Source organism: Alosa sapidissima, chromosome 10 (genome assembly GCF_018492685.1).
Source record: "Alosa sapidissima isolate fAloSap1 chromosome 10, fAloSap1.pri, whole genome shotgun sequence".
Taxonomy (NCBI): Eukaryota; Metazoa; Chordata; class Actinopteri; order Clupeiformes; family Clupeidae; genus Alosa; species Alosa sapidissima.
The window spans coordinates 33,318,210-33,341,348 of NC_055966.1; the positions used below are offsets into that span (position 1 = coordinate 33,318,210).

At 49.1% G+C, this 23,139-nt stretch overlaps 1 protein-coding gene across 1 annotated transcript in view; it reads right to left on the reverse strand.

Moving 5' to 3' along the window:
• megf8 (multiple EGF-like-domains 8) overlaps window positions 1-23,139 on the reverse strand; it is a 47,246-nt gene that overhangs the window by 14,236 nt on the left and 9,871 nt on the right. Inside the window, 28 exon segments of the mRNA XM_042106286.1 lie at window positions 52-283; window positions 597-732; window positions 1,295-1,458; window positions 1,925-2,096; window positions 2,306-2,534; window positions 2,729-2,847; window positions 3,658-3,768; window positions 4,077-4,336; window positions 5,243-5,375; window positions 5,651-5,915; window positions 7,661-7,874; window positions 9,199-9,383; window positions 9,773-10,040; window positions 11,120-11,202; window positions 11,615-11,728; window positions 11,905-12,036; window positions 12,805-12,923; window positions 13,051-13,296; window positions 15,453-15,476; window positions 15,478-15,660; window positions 16,523-16,714; window positions 18,024-18,187; window positions 18,813-18,960; window positions 19,363-19,464; window positions 19,839-19,990; window positions 20,483-20,590; window positions 21,117-21,262; window positions 22,506-22,686. Coding sequence (XP_041962220.1) covers window positions 52-283; window positions 597-732; window positions 1,295-1,458; window positions 1,925-2,096; window positions 2,306-2,534; window positions 2,729-2,847; window positions 3,658-3,768; window positions 4,077-4,336; window positions 5,243-5,375; window positions 5,651-5,915; window positions 7,661-7,874; window positions 9,199-9,383; window positions 9,773-10,040; window positions 11,120-11,202; window positions 11,615-11,728; window positions 11,905-12,036; window positions 12,805-12,923; window positions 13,051-13,296; window positions 15,453-15,476; window positions 15,478-15,660; window positions 16,523-16,714; window positions 18,024-18,187; window positions 18,813-18,960; window positions 19,363-19,464; window positions 19,839-19,990; window positions 20,483-20,590; window positions 21,117-21,262; window positions 22,506-22,686 — 4,582 coding nt within the window.

A 23,139-nucleotide genomic window follows, 5' to 3' on the forward strand; every position in this document is an offset into this window, starting at 1 on the left:
TGTGTGTGTGTGTGTGTGTGTGTGTGTGTGTGTGAGCAAGTGTGTGTGTACCTCTCGGCCATGTCGGAGGAGGCACAGGAGCCGCGGCACCACACACAGCTGCCCGTGCTGCTGTTGCAGGCGTCCTGCGAGGTCAGCAGCACGCAGGGGTCAGAGGGCAGCGTCAGGGTCAGCAGGCGGCCCAGGGTCACGCCGTTGAAGCCGCCCGACAAGAATAGCGTGCCGTCCAAACCCGCCATGGCCAGCGACACCGAGCGGTTCACAGGGTCACCCACACCAGAGCCTGGACAGCGGGAATGAACAGAGGTCCACAGAGATGCAGCAGATGAAGAGATATAAAGAGAGGAAGAAAGAGGGGAAGAGAGACAGAGATGTTGACAGACAAAGAAATTGCCTGATGATGGTCATCTGACCGAAACGTTGCAATAAAAAGCTACAATTGCAAATGAAGACAGTGTGCGGAGGCTTTCTACTTCCTTTGACAGACAAAGAAACCAATATGGTTATTACACACTTATAGGATTCATGATTGGATAAAGTTGAACTGAAATTGAGCGGAAATGTTTGTGTGAGTAGGACATATGGCGGCACAGTACCAGGCTGGATCCAGGTGTTGCAGTTGATCTGGTAGAGGGAGACGATGTTGCTGTAGTCCTCCTCTCCCGTGCGGCCGCCCACGATCACCATGGTGTCCTTCAGGAGGGCCGCCGCGTGGAAGAAACGAGACAGGGGCTGCATGTGGACGAGATGGTCAGATGAAGAGAGAGAGAGACAAAAACAAACGAAAAACACAGAAAATGAGTGGGGGATTAAGAGAGAGAAAAGAACAGAACATAGATATGATAGATCAGATAGATATCAGATAGATATGATCATTTTTCATTTAGTACTTTGATTCAGTACTGTATTTACTGTATGACATGTCTTGTTTTCATTGAGCGAATCAGTCTTTATTCTTTAGCCTCGGAGGTTACGGGCCCAGGAGAGGACATGACCGCTACCTTGTTGCCCTGTGAGGGCACCAGCAGGGACCAGGTGAGGATGTGACCGCTACCTTAATCACCCCTAAGCACATTATGTGGATACTGTTTTAGACTTGATTTAGATTCAGTGTTATTTAGTATAATTTGTATTTTAGTATATTCTTTATCTTCTACTGTCCTTATTGCTTAGTTGTGTTTTTATATTATATACGTTTATTACTTTTTCTTGCTGTTAGTGAATGTTGTGTGTGATGTCTCTATGCTTCTGAGACCTTGAATTTCCCCTTGGGGATCAAGGGGTATCTATCTACCTTGTTGCCCTGTGAGGGCACCAGCAGGGACCAGGTGAGGTTGGGGTAGTAGAGGCTGTAGAGCTCTCCGGAAGGTTCCACAGCCTCTACATGGAAGCGGTATCCTCCGAACACATACACAGCGTCCGTCTGCTCGTGGTACACTGCTGTGTGGCCATACAGACCTAACGACGAAGAGGAGACAGCAAACATTCAAGATGGAGGCCAAGAGGGGTTTTCAGTTCCTCACATGACCATATAAGGACATCTAAAACAATGAAGCCATCGTATAGCATGTTTATGTCCAGAGAATTTTAAGCATTTTAAGCATTGTTCTCGCTTCTCACGGGACTTCCTGATTCAGACACTGCCGGGATGCTAGTGCAGACTGTTTTTTTGCTAGAAGACGGCAGAGGGAGCAGGTAAAGCCGCCATTCTCGACACAACAGGTCATTTAACCATCACAATGACTTCTGAACTGTTTTATCAAGTTGAAAATGTTGCATAGGGGGCCTTTAAGACAAATGTATGCTCTTCTATAGAACCTTCTGACAATGATTACTTCTGATCCTGCTAAACAGTGGTAGAGTATGGATACTACACAGAATTTGCGTTGGAAGAATGTTGTTTTCCGTCTCTGAGGTTTTGTACCTGTGGGTGGAGTGCCGGTGTGCGGGGCGATGGTCCAGTTGCCGGTGTGTGGGCTGAACTCCAGCAGGAGGTGGTTGAAGCCGTTTTCAGGGGAATAGCCCCCAATCAGCAGCACAGTGGAGTCTCGACGCACCGTCAGCGTGTGGCCTGCCACCGGGGGCAGCAGTGAGCTCTACAGGGGGAGGGGGGAGAGAGGGAGATCGATGAAGAAAGAGGAAGAGAGGTGTTGACAAAAATGAGTGAGAGGGTTTTAATTAAACCATTCCACTTACCACCCTAACTCTGCTTCGATTTAAGCACTCAGCAGTCCTAAAACTTATGTGGGTATAACAGATGGCAATAAGAAGATAATATAAAAAAAAACAATCCACGGGTAAGCACCTTGTACTCTTTCCACACCAGGCTGCTCAGGTTGAGGCTCCATGTGTCATTGGCCACTCCCTTCTGCGTGACTCCACCTACTACCAGCATCATGTTGTGAGTGACGGCTGACATTAGATCGTGATTGGACACTAGAGCAGCGGCGTGGTGGTACCGTGCGGCAGGGGTGGAGCTTTCCTCCACTGAGCTGGTCAGCATCTGAGTCCAACGCCTCTCTGGCACAGAGTACCTGAACCAACCACAAAACAGTTCCACTCAGTCAATACCTACAGAGTACCTGAACCATTCACAAAACAGTTCCACTCAATCAATACCTACAGAGTACCTGAACCAACCACAAAACAGTTCCACTCAATCATTACCCTTTGATATTGATGAGACTTTTGGTCAAAGGACATGAAAGAGGGGTCACAGCTGTCCTACCTGTAGACATTTCCCAGAATGCCCTGTGAGAGTGAGAGGCCACCGTACATCCAGAGAGTGTTCTGAGGACCGGCCACCATGGAGTGACCCATCCTGTGGAGGAATCGGTGGGCTTGGTTCTGTAGGGGAGAGAGGAAAGCATAAGCATAATTCAATGGAAGTGGGTCAGACCAGTTAGCTATATAGCCTATTGCTAAAAGAGAGCAATAGGTTAACTGGTCTAACCCACTTAAAGTCAGTTATGCTAAGGTAAACTAACAGTGCAAGACTGGGTAATTGCATGCTCAGTGAAGAGAGGGATATGAATCCTCTTATCGAACTCTGGGGTAGATGGTAAATAAGCCTATTTCCAAAAAAGTTGCCGTGTCCCTTGACACACAGGGGCCCCTGCGGCGCACTCCGCTTTTGGCGTTTGATTACATTAGATTCCATTGTTTTCAACACAACCGGCGAACCCTTTTGACCAGTAAGCACTTCTAAAACACTACTCTAAAGTGGTGCATTTCATTTTGATGCAATGAAGCAGAAGTGTGTTTACAGCTGTAAGGGTTTTCACCTGTGTGTAAAGGCCTATTCACACCAAGAACGATTACGATAACGATAACCATAACGATAAAAGCGTTCACACTGAACAACGATAAACAAAGTCGCTCCTTGTGTTAATGAATGTGACGGTTAAAATTCTATGGGTTCTGATTGGCTATTAGTTTTTTATCGTTCTCAAAATCGCTCTGAAAGTCATCCCCAACGGTATCGTTCTTCATGTCGTTATCGTTATAGTTAATGTGTGAACGTCGTCATTCATATTAATGAGAACAATATTTATTTATAGTTATAGTTATCGTTATTGTTCTTGGTGTGAATGGGCCTTAATGCTCAATAAGCTAAGAGTGTGTGTGTGTGTGTGTGTGTGTGTGTGTTTCCCCCACCGCTGTGAGCTGAGTGTCCAGCAGGGTCTTCCACACCATGTTGTTGGGAGTGTGAGGAGAGGAGCAGTCAGCCCCAGCCCAGCCTTCAGCACACACACACACTCCAAGAGTCTGCACACACACAGAGGAAAGATTAAGGAACTTAGTAACACTTCAACAGACAATGTCCACATACTGTAGTTTACGTTGTAGCTCATATACTGTATAATAAACCCCACCAAACAATATTCTTTGGTTAAACCAAAGAATTCTTCTTTTGGTAAACCCCACCTCCAATAACCTGCTTGTTTAAAGCAAAAACGATCCACTGATTTTAAGATGTTCTGAGACACTTGTTTACCTTCTTAAAGCTATACACACACACACACACACACACACACACACACACACACACACACAGATCAAGAGGTCCATCTTACCACGTTGCAGGTCCCTCGGTCGTCCTCTAAGCCACAGTTCTTGGGGCAGATGGGCCGGTCACACTGCGGTCCTCCGTAACCATGGGGACACTGGCACAGGCCCTGGTGGCAGCGGGAACCGGCTGGACACGATGAGGCATCGTCCTCCGCCTCCTCCTTCCCAGAAGGCTCTTCTTCACAGCGCCGCACCCAGAAGGAGGCATTGAAGCCCTGCGGCTGGGTGGAGGAGACGTTGGCCTCGAAGTAGACGGAGAGAACGCCTGGAGGAGGGCAGGAAGCATGGCAGAGGGGAGAGCAGAGAGACATCTTAGTCTCAATGCACAGCTCGGACCACTTGGACCCAATTTTAGCCCTGACTCAGTCCAACCCCTCAAACTACAGAAATAGCCTGAATTCCTGTCAGATTGGATACAATCTGTTGTGCAGTTCGAGCAGGGTCACAACAACCAATCAAAAGATGAAAACAAAATTACTTTGCCATTATTATCAATCAAATTATATTTTTGTTTCATTACATTACATTTAGCAGACACTTCTTGACCAAAGTGACTTACATATGTCAGCTATATTACAAGGGATCACATTGTCCCCGGAGCAACTTGGGGTTAAGTGCCTTGCTCAAGGGCACAGCGGTGGAAGCTGGAAATTGAACCGACAACTTTCAGGCTACTGTACGCTAGCCCAGCTCCTTAACCACTACACTACCACCACCCTACAGGCTACTGCACGCTAGCCCAGCTCCTTAACCACTACACTACTGCACGCTAGCCCAGCTCCTTAACCGCTACACTACCACCACCCTACAGGCTACTGCACACTAGCCCAGCTCCTTAACCGCTACACTACCACCACCCTACAGGCTACTGCACACTAGCCCAGCTCCTTAACCACTACACTACCACCACCCTACAGGCTACTGCACGCTAGTCCAGCTCCTTCACCGCTACACTACTGCACGCTAGCCCAGCTCCTTCACCGCTACACTACCACCACCCCACTACCACCGTTTCATTTTATGTTTTGGGGACGGCCTGCCAGTCTATTCTCAAAACCCAAAGTGGCCCTTGAACAGAAAGTTTGCGCACCCCTAATTTAGTGTGTTAGTGTGACTACTGCAGCTGCCAGCACAGACACATAAGACAACAGCAGGAGAAGAGGATGCTCACCAGAGGTGGCTTCCACTGTGATTGGCTGAGTGCGGGTCGTGCCACAGAATGCTCCAATCAGGTTGTGGTCGGAGTGCACCACGCCATTTCCCAGGAAGCGAGGGAGGCCGTCAAACACGTAAACAAAGGAATTCTGTGGGAGGGGCAGAGGGGAGAGAGAGAGAGAGAGAGAGAGAGAGAGAGAGAGAGAGAGAGAGAGAGAGAGAGAAATGAACTAAATCCTAAAGTTTCTAAATCCTATAATTCTAAATCCTAAAGAAGGGCTTGCTCACTGGCACAAACGTGCTACTAAACACACGATCATGCATATAAAACACACGGAACGTGCAGACACAAGTAACCGCAGTATAGTACGGTGTGTGTTTGTATGTACGGTGTGTTTGTACACATGAGTTGGTCAGTACTCACGCTGCACTGCGTGTGGGAGTCTGGGTGGAGTGTGAGGGCCACGTGCGGGCAGGACTGTCCGGGCGCACAGGGCACCAGGTCCTGAGAGACGGACAGCACCCACAGACAGTGAGAGAGGCCCGCCGCGCTCTGGACGCCGTACTCGCCCACCGCGCGGTGCCAGCCCAGAGAGGAGGAGAGCGGCAGCGGCGAGGAGGAGGACGAGGACGAGGACGAGAGCACCACCGAACGGCCCTGGCACTGACGGAAACACGTGCCGTTGCTCCTGAACGAGGGAAGGAGGGAGAGAGAGAGAGAGAGAGAGATCAATAAGAAGAAATGATTGAGAATGGCAGGAAAGGTCACAGCAGAGATGGACCTCTCTACAGAGTAAATGCCACTACTTTCCTGGCAATAACATGAATCAGGGGTGTGATTGGCAAAGGTAAAAAAAAGGAAAATATACGTAGCACAGAGTGACCCCCCCCCCCGATGGTTCGAGTACTTTAGTGTACTATAGTGTTGGCTACCGTATATATTTACATCACCTACACTTCATAAAATTCATGAGGCAAATCCTATGCAAGGGTGGCACTAGAAAAGGGCCTTAAAGAGAATATATATGGGGCAAATACTAGGGGTGTCTGGGGGCATGCTCCCCCGGAAGAACATTTTGAAAAATAACCCTTTAAATGATGACATCTGATGACTTTTATGGGAAGTATTGATACATTGACATACATATATTTCAAACATTATAGCATATTACAATACAGCCTATAAGGCCTAAAGAAAACTAGTTTATAATAGAGCAAAGTAGATGTAGCCTATAGACCTACACAAGACTAAACCAAATATGGCTGAAATATATAGGCCATCATGATCATTTTGCCAACAGTGACGCAGAACCATGGATTTTTTCCATTTATAACATGTTTTGTTTATAACTTAAACCAACATTGAGTTAAAATGTTGACTAAATTATTTACTATACTCCTACTTGATGATAATATATAGCCTGCCCCCTAACAGTCCTCTGGGCCTACGTACAAAATAGTGAATCATGTGATAGGCCTACTGATATTTTGATGCTGATTGAAGAGGTTGCAACTTGAAGGCTGTTGATATTTCAGTTCCAAAGATAATCAAATTACATCGATTCCTCTCCTCCCAAAGTAACACTGTAGGTCCTACACCTTTGATCTCGCACCGTCACCATAACGTTACGTTTTCTCATGGTTAGATGGCATCCTGAAATATGTTTTAGACAAGGGGCGCAAGGTTCACGGAGGTGAACCGCTGGATAAACGCGAAATGACAAGGTGTTAACTAAACAATGTAGTAGGCCTAAGGTAGACAGGCTTTGAAAACCTGTAAGGTCTGTCACAGCTAACTTCAAGCACAGCTTACACGCGCAGAAATTAAAATTCAATATCAGCATCACAAGATTCATTATCGGAAAATCCTGACAGCGAACCCGAAGCCAAAGCCAAAACGAGGGGGGAAAAAACTTCATACATGATGTCTTTTTAAATCAATTTGTTGACCTTTACCGTTTCATGGTTTCTGCTGAGAAGTGCGCCACACACACTGAACTTGAATCAAGCATTCTTCAGAACGCAGCTGATCAACCCCTCTACTTTCACTTTCAATGAAATCCTAGTAAACGGAATACACTACAAGTGGCGTGATATTCGGAAAGATGTGAAGCACAAAACCCGTCGTCGTTATCAGCGGCCTGTGGCCTGTGTTATGCAGAAATATAGCCTACCTCTGACCGACAGACCCCCCCCCCCCCTCTAAATAAAAACTCATCGGATCTATACGAATTGCGTGGGTCTCATTTTCAAGTCGAAATAAATGGAATTCCGTTTAAAAACGGAAGAATCACACCCCTGATGAATACTTATCTCATTCTACAGTCTTTAATAAAGTTGTTGCTTAGCTGATTGCATGTTTGTGAACTAGTCAATGACACTGTTCAACATTGAGGCATCAAACAAATGACTTCTTGCCGCAACCCTGACGTACCTGGGGTCGCCGTAGTAGCCGGGCAGGCAGGTGTCGCAGTGCGGGCCCTGGGTGTGGTGGGTGCAGTAGCACTGGCCCGTCTGGTTGTGGCAGTAGCCCTGCAGTGGGTCACCGTGCCCATTACACTGGCACGGCACGCAGCCTCCGCCACTTGCCAGCGCCGAGCCGAAGCTGCCCGGCCGACACACCTCACAGTGGGGACCCGTCGTCCAGTCTGGAGCAGAGAGGAGAGGAGAGGAGGGGAGAGTTGAGAGGAGAGAGGAGAGGAGAGGAGGGGAGAGGAGGGGAGAGGAGGGGAGAGGAGAGAGGAGAGAGGAGGGGAGAGGAGAGAAGAGAGGAGAGGAGAGGAGGAGAGGAGGGGAGAGGAGAGCAAAGAGTTATAATGATTAGCTGATTACTGTGTTTGATGCAACTACTGAAACAAGTGTTGAAATTAATTTAACCACTGATAGACAAGTGTGATTAGTGAAATGAATTTAACCACTGATAGACAAGTGTGATTAGTGAAATGAATTTAACCACTGATAGACAAGTGTGATTAGTGAAATGATCATTATTTGGGTGAAAGAAGAAAAGAGTAAATGTTTTGTGCCAAGAGGCATTCCAATTATTTTAATCATAATAAACAAGAGGCATTCCAATTATTTTAATCATAATAAACAAAGGGATACATTGTCTTGGCAATCTGATGCAGCCGCTCTTTAAACAAAACAAATTCACTTGTTTACAGACAAGTCAAAACTGTCAAAACTGCTGGTCCTGGTATACACACACACACACACACACACACGTCACCTTTTATCCCAACAACAGACTTAAAACTGAACTGTGATCAGTGAGGAATACTAAGTTCTCCTCACTACCCTCCCATATATCATTCTCGTTAACAACAACAACAGTGATCCTTAAAAGTAGCAACTCTGTGCTTAGTCTCCGTAGAGGAGACCTGGTGGCCTCTCAGTCTGCTGCTGCTGTTGCTTTGGGTGGGTTTTGGAGCATCTGACCCCTCATCTGACTGACCTTTCTAAGAACAGACATCGGACACAGCTGGAGGCGGTGGGATATTATGCTGGAGATGAGAGCTGTGACTCGGCCTTCACATGCTACGCCACAGCGTAATAGGGATAATCTCCATGAAGACGGCGAGGTAAGAATAGTCTGATGTCCAGACACGTTGTCCCATTTCAATTAAACTGTTATTGTTGCCATGAACTACATCTGTCTGGGAAAAAAACTGCTACTGACTTGCAATAAATTGCGAAAGAAAGTAGTCAACTAGTCTGTCGTTTGATAACAACCATGCAATTCATGAAATGCATGATATAACCCAATATAGAAAAAATACTGCATGGAAAAATATTGCTTTTCATAAATGCCTTGACATATTTCAACATGTTACCAACAAAATACTTGGCCCAAAAATGATTAAATCCCAACTTTCCATGTCTGGAACTGACTTCCTTGAGACTCTATGATATTCAATGAAATGGCATGACCCATGGGAACCCTGAGACAAACACAGACACAAGCTGGCTCACCTTGGCAGTCGTCGCAGATGCCGGGAGCCGTGATGCAGGTGCTGTGGAAGTTGCAGCCGCAGTCTACGTCACACTCGACCCCACTCAGCACCAGCGTGGCTGGGTCAGACGTCCAGCCCAGGGAGCACTCGCACACGAACCTGGGGCTCCCGCTGCACCGACCCTGACGACACTCATTATAGCAGCTGGAAAGAGACAGACACACACACACACAAAGAAATGTCCATTCAGCTCAAACTCTAACCCTGAAACAAATGACTGCTACAACTCTTCGTAAGCAACACAGAGAGAAAACAAAAACAGACAGATTCAAAGACAGGGAGAAAATTGTAAACAGAAGTACAGTTATCTGCCAGAAAGATAAAGATATCAAGAATGGAGGCATATTCATATTAGAGAACATCAGAGAGATGATCAGAGAGAAAACGATGGTCAGAGAGAGAGATCAAGTCCCACAACAATCTCTGAAGAATCAGACGTAGTAAAGAGGAGCTGGCCAAGAGAGAGACAGGAGGAAAAACTGAAAGAAGAAAGAGACGGAGAGAAAGGCCGACAGGTTCCATGTGACACTCACGTTTGGTTGCAGTGATGGACGCCGTCGCCGGTGTAGCCGCGGTCGCAGTGGCACTCGTACGAGGTGGGCGTGTTGACGCAGGTGGCGGAGGAGTGGCAGTTGTGCAGGCCCAGTCGACACTCCTCCACGTCCGGGCAGGAGGGGTAGGACCAGACCGAGTCACCCTGCTGCGCCTCCATGCCCTCCATGCCATCCAGCAGCTCCTCCTCAAACTCCTCCATCTCCAGGTCCAGCAGACGCGGAGGAGACAACGTGGGGGGGGTCAGGCCTTCAGTGGGCAGTATGGGAGGGGTGGGGAGAGGAGGGGAGGGGAGAGGAGAGGAGGAGAGGAGAGGTGGGGAGAGGAGAGGAGGAGAGGAGGAGAGGAGAGGTGGGGAGAGGAGAGGAGGAGAGAGGAGAGGAGAGGAGAGGAGGAGGAGAGGAGAGGTGGGGAGAGGTGGAGGAGAGAGGAGAGGAGAGGGGAGGAGAGGTGGGGAGAGGAGAGGGGAGGAGAGAAGAGGTGGGGAGAGGAGAGGAGAGGAGAAGAGGGGAGAGGAGAAGAGGGGAGAGGAGGAGAGGGGAGGAGAGGGGAGAGGGGAGGAGAGGAGGGGGGAGGAGGAGAGGAGGGGAGGAGAGGAGGGGAGAGGAGAGGAGGAGAGGTGGGGGGAGGAGAGGAGGAGAGAGGAGATGTGGGGAGAGGAGAGGAGAGAGGAGGAGAGGAGAGGTGGGGAGGGGAGAGGAGAGTTGGGGAGGGGAGGAGAGAGGAGAGGAGGAGAGAGGAGGGGAGAGGTGGGGAGAGGAGAGGAGAGGAGAGAAGAGGTGGGGAGAGGAGAGGAGAGGAGAGGAGAGGAGGAGGAGAGGAGGGGAGAGGAGGAAAGAGGAGAGGAGAGGAGTGCAGAGAGAGGAGAGAAGAGGAGAGGAGTGCAGAGAGAGGAGAGGAGTGCAGGAGAGGAGAGGAGAGGAGAGGAGAGGAGAGGAGAGGGGAGGTGGGGAGAGAAGTGGAGAGGTGGAGAGAGGAGAGGAGGGGAGAGGAGAGGAGGAGGAGAGGAGAGGAGAAGAGAGGAGAGGAGGAGAGGAGAGGTGGGGAGAGGAGAGGAGGAGAGAGGAGAGGAGAGGAGAGGAGAGGAGAGGAGGAGGAGAGGAGGAGGAGAGGAGAGGTGGGGAGAGGTGGAGGAGAGGAGGAGAGAGGAAAGGAGGGGAGAGGAGCAAATTAGTTGTATTGTTTCCACACTGGATATTTGGTCAATATTGCCATTTCTGAATAATGTGGTCCTGTCAGGCATGCTTTCTGTGGTCATCTATGGTTCTGTAAAAGACGTTTCTGGATGGATTGGACTTTGTATGTATTCTGGATGTGGATGTCTCACCTGGAGGCGCGCACCTCAGCTACAGCCATGCTGCAGTTGGTGGCTGACGGGTCCTCCATGCCTGACCAGTCACCTTTCAGACACCTGCCACACACACACACACATGCACACGCACACACACACGTGCACACACACACACACACGCACACACACACACACACGCGTGCGCGCACGCACACACGCACACGCACAGACGCACAGACACAGACGCACACGCACACGCACAGACACACAGACACACACGCACACAAAATCAGTTTTCAAATAGGCAGAAACTCAAATCAGTTCTAGACATTGACGAGAGAAGAGATATCAGATATCACCAAAATCCAAAAGTACTACTGTTCTGGTAAAAAAAAAAAAAAAAGTGTGTGATGTGAATGTGTGAGAGTAGCACGAGTGTGTGATGTGAATGTGTGAGAGTAGCGTGAGTGTGTGATGTGAATGTGTGAGAGTAGCACGAGTGTGTGATGTGAATGTGTGAGGGCTCCCGTACCTGCCGATGGTGGGGTTGTTATAGTCGCCGCACCAGCCACACTGGAAGGTCTGCAGGCACTCTGAGCACGTGTTCAGAGCAGAACACTGCTTACACTGAGGAACAGAGTGAACACTGGGGGAGAGAGAGAGGAGAGAGGAGAGAGAGAAAGGGGGGAGGAGAGAGGGAGAGGACAAAGGAGGAAATACGGCAGAAAGCAGGAGAGATGGATGATGGAAAAGGAAAAGGAAAGTGAGAGATCCTCGATGTCATGGATGTCATGGTTGTCATGGTTACTGGGGGCCATTTACCTGTCGTACCAGTCCCTGCACTCCCCGTAGGGAAACTTGGTGAGGTAGGCGGCAAAGTAGAAGCATGTCTGGGCTGATTCACACCACGCACACTGACTGGAGTTTGCCAGACACTCCCCACATGTTCGCCTCCTGAGAGAGAGAGAGAGACAGAGAGACAGAGAGAGAGAGAGAGAGAGAGAGAGAGAGAGAGAGAGAGAGAGAGAGAGAGAGAGAGAGAGAGAGAGAGAGAGAGAGAGAGAGAGAGGTATTCTTTGAGGTTAATGCTTCCATCATAATTAATCTTTCACAGTTCTTCTTCACTGCAACATCTCTACAGTAGTTCTGAGTTCTAGTTCCAAAACTTTGTGTGAACTTAAGAATAAGCAAACTGACAACTAGGCTACTCGTTTCTCAGAAGCCTCTGATAAATGTGTCCTACAGCACTGCAAAGGTCAAAATCTCCTATGCACTATGAAGGACATCTATGGGACAGTGCTCACTTTCTCCCTCCCTCTACATAGTCAAGAGGGGGGAGAGCCCAGTCATTTAAGGACAAGGCCTGGAGAGGTGGGGGTTACTGGTATGTTGACATGAAAGGCTAATTGTCCTGAATTGAATGTAACTACATGTACTGATCTATATCTAAACAATTACATCCACATTGCATTTGGCTTTGATCCAAAGGGTATGGGGCAAACATACAGGCTTAGAGAATACGTGGAAAATCTACAGTTTCTCAGGGTGGAGTCTCCTTGGGTCCGCTGGGGAACATCCCAAGAATAAACCCCCTTCTACTTCAGAAGCCCTTGTGACGTCTGTCTAGAAATCGCCTTTGTGTGATGATGACATCAAAGCTTCTGTTGTCTTGTCAACCACATACCACACACAAGCAGAGAATAGAGGGAGGGGTCAACTCACTGATTGCAGACTTTAGGACACCCTGCAGGATGGCGGATGGAGCCCTCCTGTCGCCCGCGGCGACTGCACTGGCTGTCCCCCTTTTTGGGGTAGTTGAACTGCCACTCGCAGTACGGGTCCTGCAGCAAACAAGCAACACACAGCCTATCAACCCCGATGGCAACACACAGACTATTCTGACCAACACAGGACAATCGATCCATTACAAACCTCAGAAGCATGACACTGAGAGGGGGGTCTTGTTACCTGGGAGCAGGCGGCGCAGTCCCGGTACTCGTCACACAGGGTGCAGTGCTGCGGTGCCAGCAGCAGGTGGCGCTCGGCCCCGTCCTCAGGCTCGCGGCAGGGCGGCTGGCTGGAGTTGTCCCGCGACTGGCACTGGTTGAGCGTGGGGCACCAGCCACACGACTGGTCCGACAGGCAGGCCAGGCACGAGCGGTACTCCCAGCATGCGTCCGAGCGGAAGGGCTCCAGGAAGAGGAACGAGATCTCCTGCAGGGAGACACAAATAGAGTTTGAACAAGGCGATGTCTGCTGTGCACACAGTTCACATGTTGAAAGAGTTCTCTTTAAGCTCTGTGTGTGGTGTGTGTGTGTGTGTGTGTGTGCATACATGCTTGCGCAGTATAAGAATCACATTATGTAATCATATCATATTAAGTATGCATGAAAGGGCAGTGCTGAATCTGGGTCAAGATTTAAATTTGCTTATTGTGTGTACATGTGTGGGTGTACACGTGTGCGAGCGTGATGGCTGGAACAGGAAAAATAATTGTTCTTTTTTTCACAATTTTGCTATATAACCAGTTGATTTATGTGTTTTAAGGAAAGATGTACAGTACTGTCGGTCCTATGCAGAGGAAGATGACATTAGTCACTACCATAGGGAGGGGAAGTACCTCCAACCACACACACACACACACCTACCATCTTCTCAGCTTATCTGTCTGCTTATCTGTCTGCTTATCTGTCTGTATACTGAAAACTCTCTTTGCTTACCAACAACAAGGGAGAGTCCCTGCATCTCTGTGCGAGTATTTGTGTGTTACTCAGTATGTGCATTCATGGACATGGACATGGACGTGAACGTGTGTGTGTGTGTGTGTGTGTGTAGATAGATACTTTATTGATCCCCAGGGGAAATTCAAGGTCTCAGCAGCATACATACAACACAAACACATTCTTTAACAGTAGAAGAGTAATTAAAGTATATAATATAAAAACACAACTAAGCAGTAGGGACAGTAGAAGATAAATAATATGCTAAATATACTAAAATACAAATTATACTAACACTTAATACAATATATAAAAATATACTAAAATACAAATAACAAAATTACAAATTATACTAACACTTAATCTAAATCAATTCTAAAAACAGTATCCACATAGTGGTGATTAATAAATCAGAGGCGCTTGCAATGACTGAGGCAGGGACTGAGCCTGTGATTCTCTGTGCATAGTAAGGTATGGTAAGGTGCTCTAAGGTGCTCTGTGTGAATGAGTGTCATGGTGGTAGTGCAATGGTGATAGTGGTCATGGTGATAGTGCAAATGAGTAAGTCCAACAGTGCAACAATGCAGAAATAAAGCAAAGTAAAGTCTATATATCTATATATTTAACTATTTAAGAAAATGTATAAGTGTGGCCACAGTTCGTGGCATGGAGGGGGGGGGGTTATGCATATGTGCTAATGTGCTAATATAGCACGCAAACAGTGAGGCATAAAGACAGTGGTACAAGTGGCTAGTGGACAGACAGTACCAAACATGGAGGGGATGAAGAGGCAGACAGACTATGCAGAGAAGTCTATCTCTCCTCTTCCCTTAAGTGAGGCATTGAACAGTTCAATGGCCCTGGGGACAAATGACTTTCTCAGTCTGTCAGTTGTGCAAGGCAGTGAGCGAAGTCTCCAGCTGATCAGGCTCTTCTGTTTAACAATAGTGCTGTGGAGTGGGTGACACTCATTGTCCAAGATGTTGATCAGTTTGTTCAGGGTCCTTTTGTCAGATAGTGAAGTAAGTGTGTGTGTGTGTGTGTGTGTGTGTGTGTGTGTGTGTGTGTGTGTGTGTGTATGTACGTCTGTGAAACTCATACATATCCCCCTGGTGGTGTGTGTGGTGCGTGCGTGCGTGCATGCATGTGTGTGTGTGTGTGTGTGTGTGTGTGTGTGCGCATGTACGTCTGTGAAACTCATACATATCCCCCTGGTGTGTGTGTGTGCGTGCGTGCGTGCGTGTGTGTGTGCGTGCATGCATGTATGTGTGTCTGTATAACTCACACTTCCCCCCGGCGCGCGCGAGTGTGTGTGTATATGTGTGTGTGCGTGCGTGCGGGCATGTGTGTGCGTCTGTATAACTCACGCTTCCCCCCCTGCTGTGTGTGTGTGTGTAATTCACGCTTCCCCCCTGGTGTGTGTGTGTGTGTGCGTGTCTGTATAACTCACACTTCCCCCCTGCTGTGTGTGTGTGTAATTCACGCTTCCCCCCCTCCTGTGTGTGTGTGTATATATATGTGTGTGTGCGTGCGTGTGTGTGTGGGCATGTGTGTGCGTCTGTATAACTCACGCTTCCCCCCCTCCTGTGTGTGTGTGTATATATATGTGTGTGTGCGTGCGGGCATGTGTGTGCGTCTGTATGACTCACACTTCCCCCTGGCAGAGTGGTGCGGGTTCCAGGTGAGTGCCATCTCGCTGGACTGCCCCGAGCCCGAGCTGTTGAGGTAGCCCTCGGCCTGCACCAGGTAGCGGTTGCCCCGCGTCAGGTTCTGGAAGAGGCGCTGACCGAGATTGGGCCGACTCAGCAGACGCGTCTCCTTCTCCTGCTGCGCCCCCCAATAACCCACCACGTCCGTCTGCAGCGGGCACACACACACACACACCACACACACACACACACACACACACACACACACAGCTCAAGAAACATACCAAGCACAGAGAGACCGACACACACACACACCGCTCAAGAAACATACCAGCAGCACTATTATCTGAATTCAGAGGTTGCGATCATATTAGCAAAACATAGGTGTTTGCAAACAGTTTTCCGTTTTGCCCTAAGCTCTTTGCAAATGGTTGAGAAGACTCGCAAGCGTTCTGAAGAAGTAGTTCTCTGTGAACATACAGGGGAGATGGACGAAGGGTTACCGTACAAAAATAAGTTTCAAATTGAAGAGGTCAGAGAAACCTTTGCAGTTCACTGCGCAGGTTCGCCTCAGTTCTAAGGAATTTGAATGCACCACTGCTACCTGCTGGCAGGGTGAGGAGCCCCTTCAGGATTCTACCGTGGTGTGAGAGAGCGGGGGAGATATAAAAACAACAAATAATCTTACTACTCGCTGAAACGATCCTTGAGAATAGTGGAATTCTTACTGCACTTTACTTTTGAGGTGTTCAAGCACAAGGTTTTGTTGATGCTTCTTGAACTTGAGTCATGAAAATGCAATTACACATTTTGCTCACCAACAGTGGTGCAGAGTTTCACTCACTGGGATTAGTGGTGTCTCAAAATGCAATGTGGAGCATTCTAAACAAAACCCAGTGAATTACATACAGTGCAGACAAACTCAGAACGCTCCAATGATCACATTTAAGTTCAACAATATCCCTTGACTGTTTTGCTTTCAGAGTCTGCCTACAACATTTTTACTATGCTACATTTCTCCACCTCTTCACTCATCCCTCTCTCTCTCACTTTACTCATCCCTCTCTCACCAGCTCTAGGGAGTTGGGGCCGGCGGCCATCTTGGCGGTGAAGTAGAGCCTCTGGATGCGTGCCCAGACGGAGACGCTGTCGGAGGGGGAGGGGGAGCTCCAGAGAGGGTGGATGAAGCCGCGGAACTGCATGGTCACGTCCATCTCCGTGGAGGGGTTCAGGATGATGGAGGTGCTCTGTAGGATGGACACCTGCGTAGAGAAGAGAAGAGCGGAGGAGAGGAGAGGAAGAGAGAGGAGAGCGGAGGAGAGGAAGAGAGAGGAGAGGAGAGGAGAGGAGAGGAAGAGAGAGAAGAGCGGAGGAGAGGAGAGGAAGAGAGAGGAGAGCGGAGGAGAGGAGAGCGGAGGAGAGGAGGAGAGGAGAGGGGAGAGGAGGAGGTAGGGAAAGAGGAGAGAGGAGGAGAGAGGAAAAGAGGAGAAGAGAGGAGAGAGAAGGAGAGAGGAAAAGAGGAGAGGAGAGGGGGAGAGAAGGAGAGAGGAAAAGAGGAGAGAGAAGGAGAGAGGAAAAGAGGAGAGGAGAGGGGAGAGGAGGAGGTAGGGAAAGAGGAGAGAGGAGGAGAGAGGAAAAGAGGAGAAGAGAGGAGAGAGGAGAGAGGAAAAGAGGAGAGGAGAGGGGAGAGAAGGAGAGAGGAGAAGAGGAGAGAGAAGGAGAGAGGAAAAGAGGAGAGGAGAGGGGAGAGGAGGAGGTAGGGAAAGAGGAGAGAGGAGGAGAGAGGAAAAGAGGAGAAGAGAGGAGAGAGAAGGAGAGAGGAAAAGAGGAGGGGAGAGGGGAGAGGAGGAGGTAGGGAAAGAGGAGAGAGGAAAAGAGGAGAAGAGAGGAGAGAGAAGGAGAGAGGAAAAGAGGAGAGGAGAGGGGAGAGGAGGAGGTAGGGAAAGAGGAGAGAGGAGGAGAGAGGAAAAGAGGAGAGGAGAAGAGGAGAGCACGTGAGAGGAGAGACAGAGAAATGGAGGTGATGTTACCACACACTGCTTTTCGACAGAACTGAAGCTGTTCCAGTCGCAGGCTATTCCAAAGGAAAGTGGACATAATGGTCTGAAGTCATAACGCAAAGATAACAACACAGACTCTTCAACTCCGCAAAGATAACAACACAGACTCTTCAACTCCGCAAAGATAACAACACAGACTCTTCAACTCCAACATTAAGAAAGAAATAAGAAAGAAAAGCGCCAATGAAACCAAACAGAGAGCAAAGAGGACACGACACAGAGACAGAGACAGAGACAGAGAGATGGGAGTGGACACACAGAGAGACAGAGAGATGGGAGTGGACACAGAGAGACAGAGAGATGGGAGGACACACAGATGCCTGAGGGCTGACTGGCCTACAGCAGGCGCAGGAGAAGGGGCACCAGCTGCCCAGGAGAGCGGGAGTCTCACTGCCCTGTGCTCTGGAGAGAGAGAGATAGAGATAGAGATAGAGAGAGAGAGAGAGAGAGAGAGAGAAAGGGGGAGATCAGCGGAGGTGTAGCGAGTCGTGGGGTGGCGGGGGGCGCGTACCTTGTCGGGCTGCGACTGGTTGCGGGGGTGGTGGAAGGTGAGCAGGTGCACTCCCGGGACATAGTTCTCGGTGCGACAGGAGTGGAGGGAGGTCAGGAAACTCGTCCGCTCCCCCCACCAGCCGTACGCCCCCGAGATCTGGTCCACGCGGCACGCACCGCGCTCTGCGAGAGGGGTCAAAGGTCAGAGGTCACACACACTCACTCTCACACACTGCGGCTGCCGAATACACTACACCGATGCGATTAAAAGTAAAACCACTTATTTTCTACTTTACAGATAATGCTGACCTGCACCTGACATCGAAAGCCTCTACAGTGAATCCACAGCCATGGAGGTTTTCTATGCTGCTTGCGTAGATCAGACTGTGGCGTCTGACAGTGATGCGCTACTCGTGTGGAAAAAGGGATGAGCTGGTCATGGTCTCCCACAAGGACACGCAGCCTCAGTAAGAGTAGTGGTTCTGTAGTCCACTCGGAGTGGTCAGCAGTGAAATACAGACTCACTGGATATACTGAGGGTGCAGACGCTGTATGAGAGACCGATGCGGCTCAGCCTAAGTCACTTAAGAGTGTCCGAATCCTATTAGGCTACGTGCAGACTTAACCTATTTGTAAGCTCCTCTAGCTCAACTGATACCAGGCGGCCCACATGATGCAGACAATAACTGATCAACGTGTTTTTAGCTGGCAACTACTTACCACTACAACAACACCCCATAGCGTTTGCTACTGAAGCGATTTAACGGCAAGAAAAACAATCTGACCCCTTGACCTCACCAGCCCTCACCTGAGACAGGTAAGCAGGACTCGTTCTGGACACACCAGCCCAGGTCGCTGGGGGCGCGGGGCAGGGCACCGGCGGTGCCGCTGAACATCACGCACGACTGGCAGTCGGACAGGAACCGGGCCAGACCCAGACAGCCGTTACTACCACACTGGGGGGAGAGAGAGGGAGACGGGTCAGCCAAGGCACAGGTGCTTTATACAGGACATACAGTACAGGCAGTGGACAAGAGGCAGTGGACAAGAGGCAGTGGACAAGAGGCAGTGGACAAGAGGCAGTGGACAAGAAGCAGTGGACAAGAGGCAGTGGACAAGAGGCAGTGGACAAGAGCTAACGCACGAGAATAAAATGAAGAACAAGTGGAGAGGGAAAGAGAGAGAGAAAGAGGGAGAGAGGGAGAGAAAGAGAAAGAGGGAGAGAAAGAGGGAGAGAGAGAAAGAGGGAGAGAAAGAGGGAGAGAGGGAGAGAAAGAGGGAGAGAGGGAGAGAAAGAGGGAGAGAAAGAGGGAGAGAGAGAGGGACATTTGTTGTGGGAGTAAGGGTATAGGAGTTACCGGATTTGTAGGCTGGTATTCCCGACAGCGGCCCTCACACCAACTGCATTCTGGGTTTTTCAAACAAATGCTCTCATCTGGGGCTTCAGCACACAACGCATCCTGTCACACACACACACACACACACACACACACACACAGACACACACACAGACACACACACAGACACACACACATAAACACAGACACACACACACACACACACACAGACACACACACACACACACACACAGACACAGACACACACACACAGAGAGGGAGAGGGAAAAAAAGCAAATCAATGAATCTACTGTGCTATGACTCACTCATACATTACATAACCATTCAAAAACACACCTACACCACAAACAGTGGTTCATTAACTGTGAAGGCTGAGGAAGGCTTTGTTTTTCCCCTTAAGGCTAAAGCACACAGGTTGAGGTCAGGAGCCCTGAGCTGTTTGGAGCCGGTCACCCTGGGTCTCTGTGGGCACTCACTCTCTTCTCCGGGTCGCTGCTGACAAACAACGGGACCTTGTACGCCACCAGGTCGCTCCGCGCAACGCCACTGTAGCCCCCGGCAACCAGGAGCACACGGCCCTCCATGACGCCGGCAACATGGGAGTAGCGACCTCTCACTGCATGGCCCCCTGAGAGGAGAGGAGAGAGGGAACAGAGTGGGGCGAGGAAGAGAGAGGGGGAGGGCAGAGAGAGAGAGTGGATGAGAGAGAAAGAGAGAGAAAGAGAGAGAGATAGAGAGAGAGGAAAGGAAATGAGTTATCTGAGCACTCAGATAGGATTAGATAATTGTGTGGTGCTACAGGTGAATCGATGAGCGTCTCTATGGAGGTGTTTTGTGCTGTGTCTGCTGTTGGACACTCTTATTGTAGACATCTTATAGGAACACACTGCTGTGTTTATTTAATGCGTTTGGTTTCACACAAATGTGTTATGAATTGAAGATCTGAATTTGTGTCAAGCAGGAGCAAAGAGGAGGTGGCAGCCAAAGCACTGGAGCTGAGTTCAGACAGTCCTGAAATCACTGGCCTGAGACTGGACATCTCCCGGCCCTGACCACGGAGGCTCTCAACTCCTCCTGACCGAAGGCATCAAACCTGTATGGACTACTGTGATTCACTCACTGTTGACGTTCTTCCCAGCAGACACCCACTGGTGGCAGCCCAGGTGGTAGAAGAAGATCTCGTCGTCATAGCACTTCTCCTCCTGGTAGTGAATGTGAACGTTCCCTCCTGAACGAGGAGAGGACGGGAGAAGAGATGGGGGGGGTTGAGGGGGGGGGCAATCAATATATAAGCAATATTCAACTACAACTTACAATAAGTATAAGTATATATATATATAAGTATATATATTTCCCGTGAGGGAAATTTGGTCTCTGCATTTATCCCAATCCGTGAATTAGTGAAACACACTCAGCACACAGTGAACACACAGTGAGGTGAAGCACACACTAATACCGGCGCAGTGAGCTGCCTGCTACAGCGGCGCTCGGGGAGCAGTGAGGGGTTAGGTGCCGTGCACTTCAGCCGTGCCTACTGGTTGGGGTTCGAACCGGCAACCCTCCGGTTACAAGTCCGAAGCGCTAACCAGTAGGCCACGGTTGCCCCCCAAAAGTATTTACCAACTATTCAAAGAACTGATCTAATCACAAGAGCACTCAATTCACACAGCATGTGGTTGGAGGCAAGGAACAGCAATGAGGAAGGAATCTAGGAATTTAGTTCCTGAGACGTCAGAGCGGGAGCTGTGACGTACCGTACACCACCATGTAGTTGCCGATGATGGTGGCCGAGTGGAAGGCCCTCTCGCGCGGGCCGTGGGCCGTGAAGCGGGAGCGGAAGCTGGTCCAGAAGCGCTGGTCCACGTGGAAGGCGTCGGTGGAGTTGACGCGCTGACTGAATCTGTGAGAGGGAAACAGGAAGCTACTCTCAAAGGAGCACTGAAGGAAGACAACCACTCAGCTATCAACAAATAGGGCTGTCAGAAGGAACACTACTCGCTGAATATGTTTTAAATTCTTCTGAAGGCAAATGAAAGAATACAATAGTGACTATGTACAACTCTGTGGGCCAGATGTACTAACGCTTTTGCGCCCACTTCAGGCGTATTTGTTTCGCAATGTGCGTGTAAAATCATTGCGAGGTATGTACAAACAGGCCGCAATGATGTAAAAGCGCAAACTGCCTGTCGCGGGAGCTGAAAGTGGCAGATTGCATTTGTCATGTCATGCATATGCATTCATGGGAGGATCCAGGGGAAAGTGGGAGTTTAGCGTAAAAATATGGGAGAGGAAGAGTAAAGAGCGCCTAATTATGTATTCCGCGGTATGTACAAAGACCGCTCCTGAAAGCGCACGTCTATTCTGCGCCTAAATACTTCCGCCTTGTAAAAGCAGGTGTTAATCCAAATTGCAGTTCAATGCGTCAATAAGAGAACCTTTCAAAGACAACAGAATCGCTATTTAGAGCACCAGTTTTGTAAGTCTTTGTACTATCAAAAGCAACATTAACTTTCGTTGGCCTTTCAAATGTGTTACTTTCACTTTCACGTCACTTAAACTTTCCTACTGGCTAGATTTGACCAATCTTCCATAGCCTACGTGCACAAGTAGTTTGAGTAGAACTACTGATCTTCATTATCTCCTTGCTTGTTGACATCTTATCATGTATGGTATTATTTCATGATAAACGTTTGATTCTTTTTAATGTTGTCATCAGTTAACTTCATTCAACTCCGCTTGTAGGCGCTGCCATTCAGTTGTGGACGTTCGTAAATTGCGTTTATGAGCAGAGAAAGGCAGAGAAAAGCGCAGTTTACACTAAGGATTGAACGATTGATAAATACGACGGAAACTTGGGTCTGACAGCGTTCGCAATGAGCGGTTTGTCCATGACGCTGATAGCGCTACGTTCGCAAATATACGTACATCTGGCCCTGTGTGTCAAGTGACCTTGAATGGCCTTATGTTTATATTTCATAACTTTTTTTTGAACGCAACATCAAAAATATAGCACTTCAAATGCTTTGCACAACAAAAAGTTGGCGAGGTAGCAAGCATAGGGGTAACACAGACACGTAAGGCCCTTCATCGGTCTCTTCTGAAGGATGTCCGACACGTCATGCCTCCCTCTCCGTCTCCTCTACCTGGCCGAGGTGGGTCTGTGTCCGCCGTAGACCAGCAGTGTCCTGGAGTGGGCGTGGAACACCATGCTGTGGCCAGCCGTGGCCGGCGGCTTTCCTCCCGACGGCTGCACCACCTCCCACGCGCCCTCCTTCAGCTTGAAGCGGCTCAGAGACGACGAGAACATGTCCTCCTCTGTCCGGCCTGCGCAGAGGACACACACACACACACGAGGTCACGCAGATGCAGAGAGAGGACACAAAGAGATGCACACATGAAGAGAGGAAGAGAGTGTGTGTGTGTGTGTGTGTGTGGGAGGGGGGGGGACAAAGAGAGAGGTCATGTAGGGCCAGGCCACACATTCTGGACAGGGGGTCATTATGTTGCCATTATGTATTATCAGTGTATGTGTGTGTGTGTGTGCATGTGTATGTGTGTGTGCATGTGTGTGTGCATGTGTGTGTTCGTGTGTGTGTGTACATTTGTGTTGGCATTTGTAATGATGCATACTTAAATGCAGAAGAGATAGTATCAACCACCAACAATACACAACATAGTCACCGTTAACATTTGAAAAACGTTATCCTTGTTCTCCAGTTCTTCCCTGGGTCCCAGGACCTGCTGCTAACCAGCAACATACATTCTGCAGTCAGATGT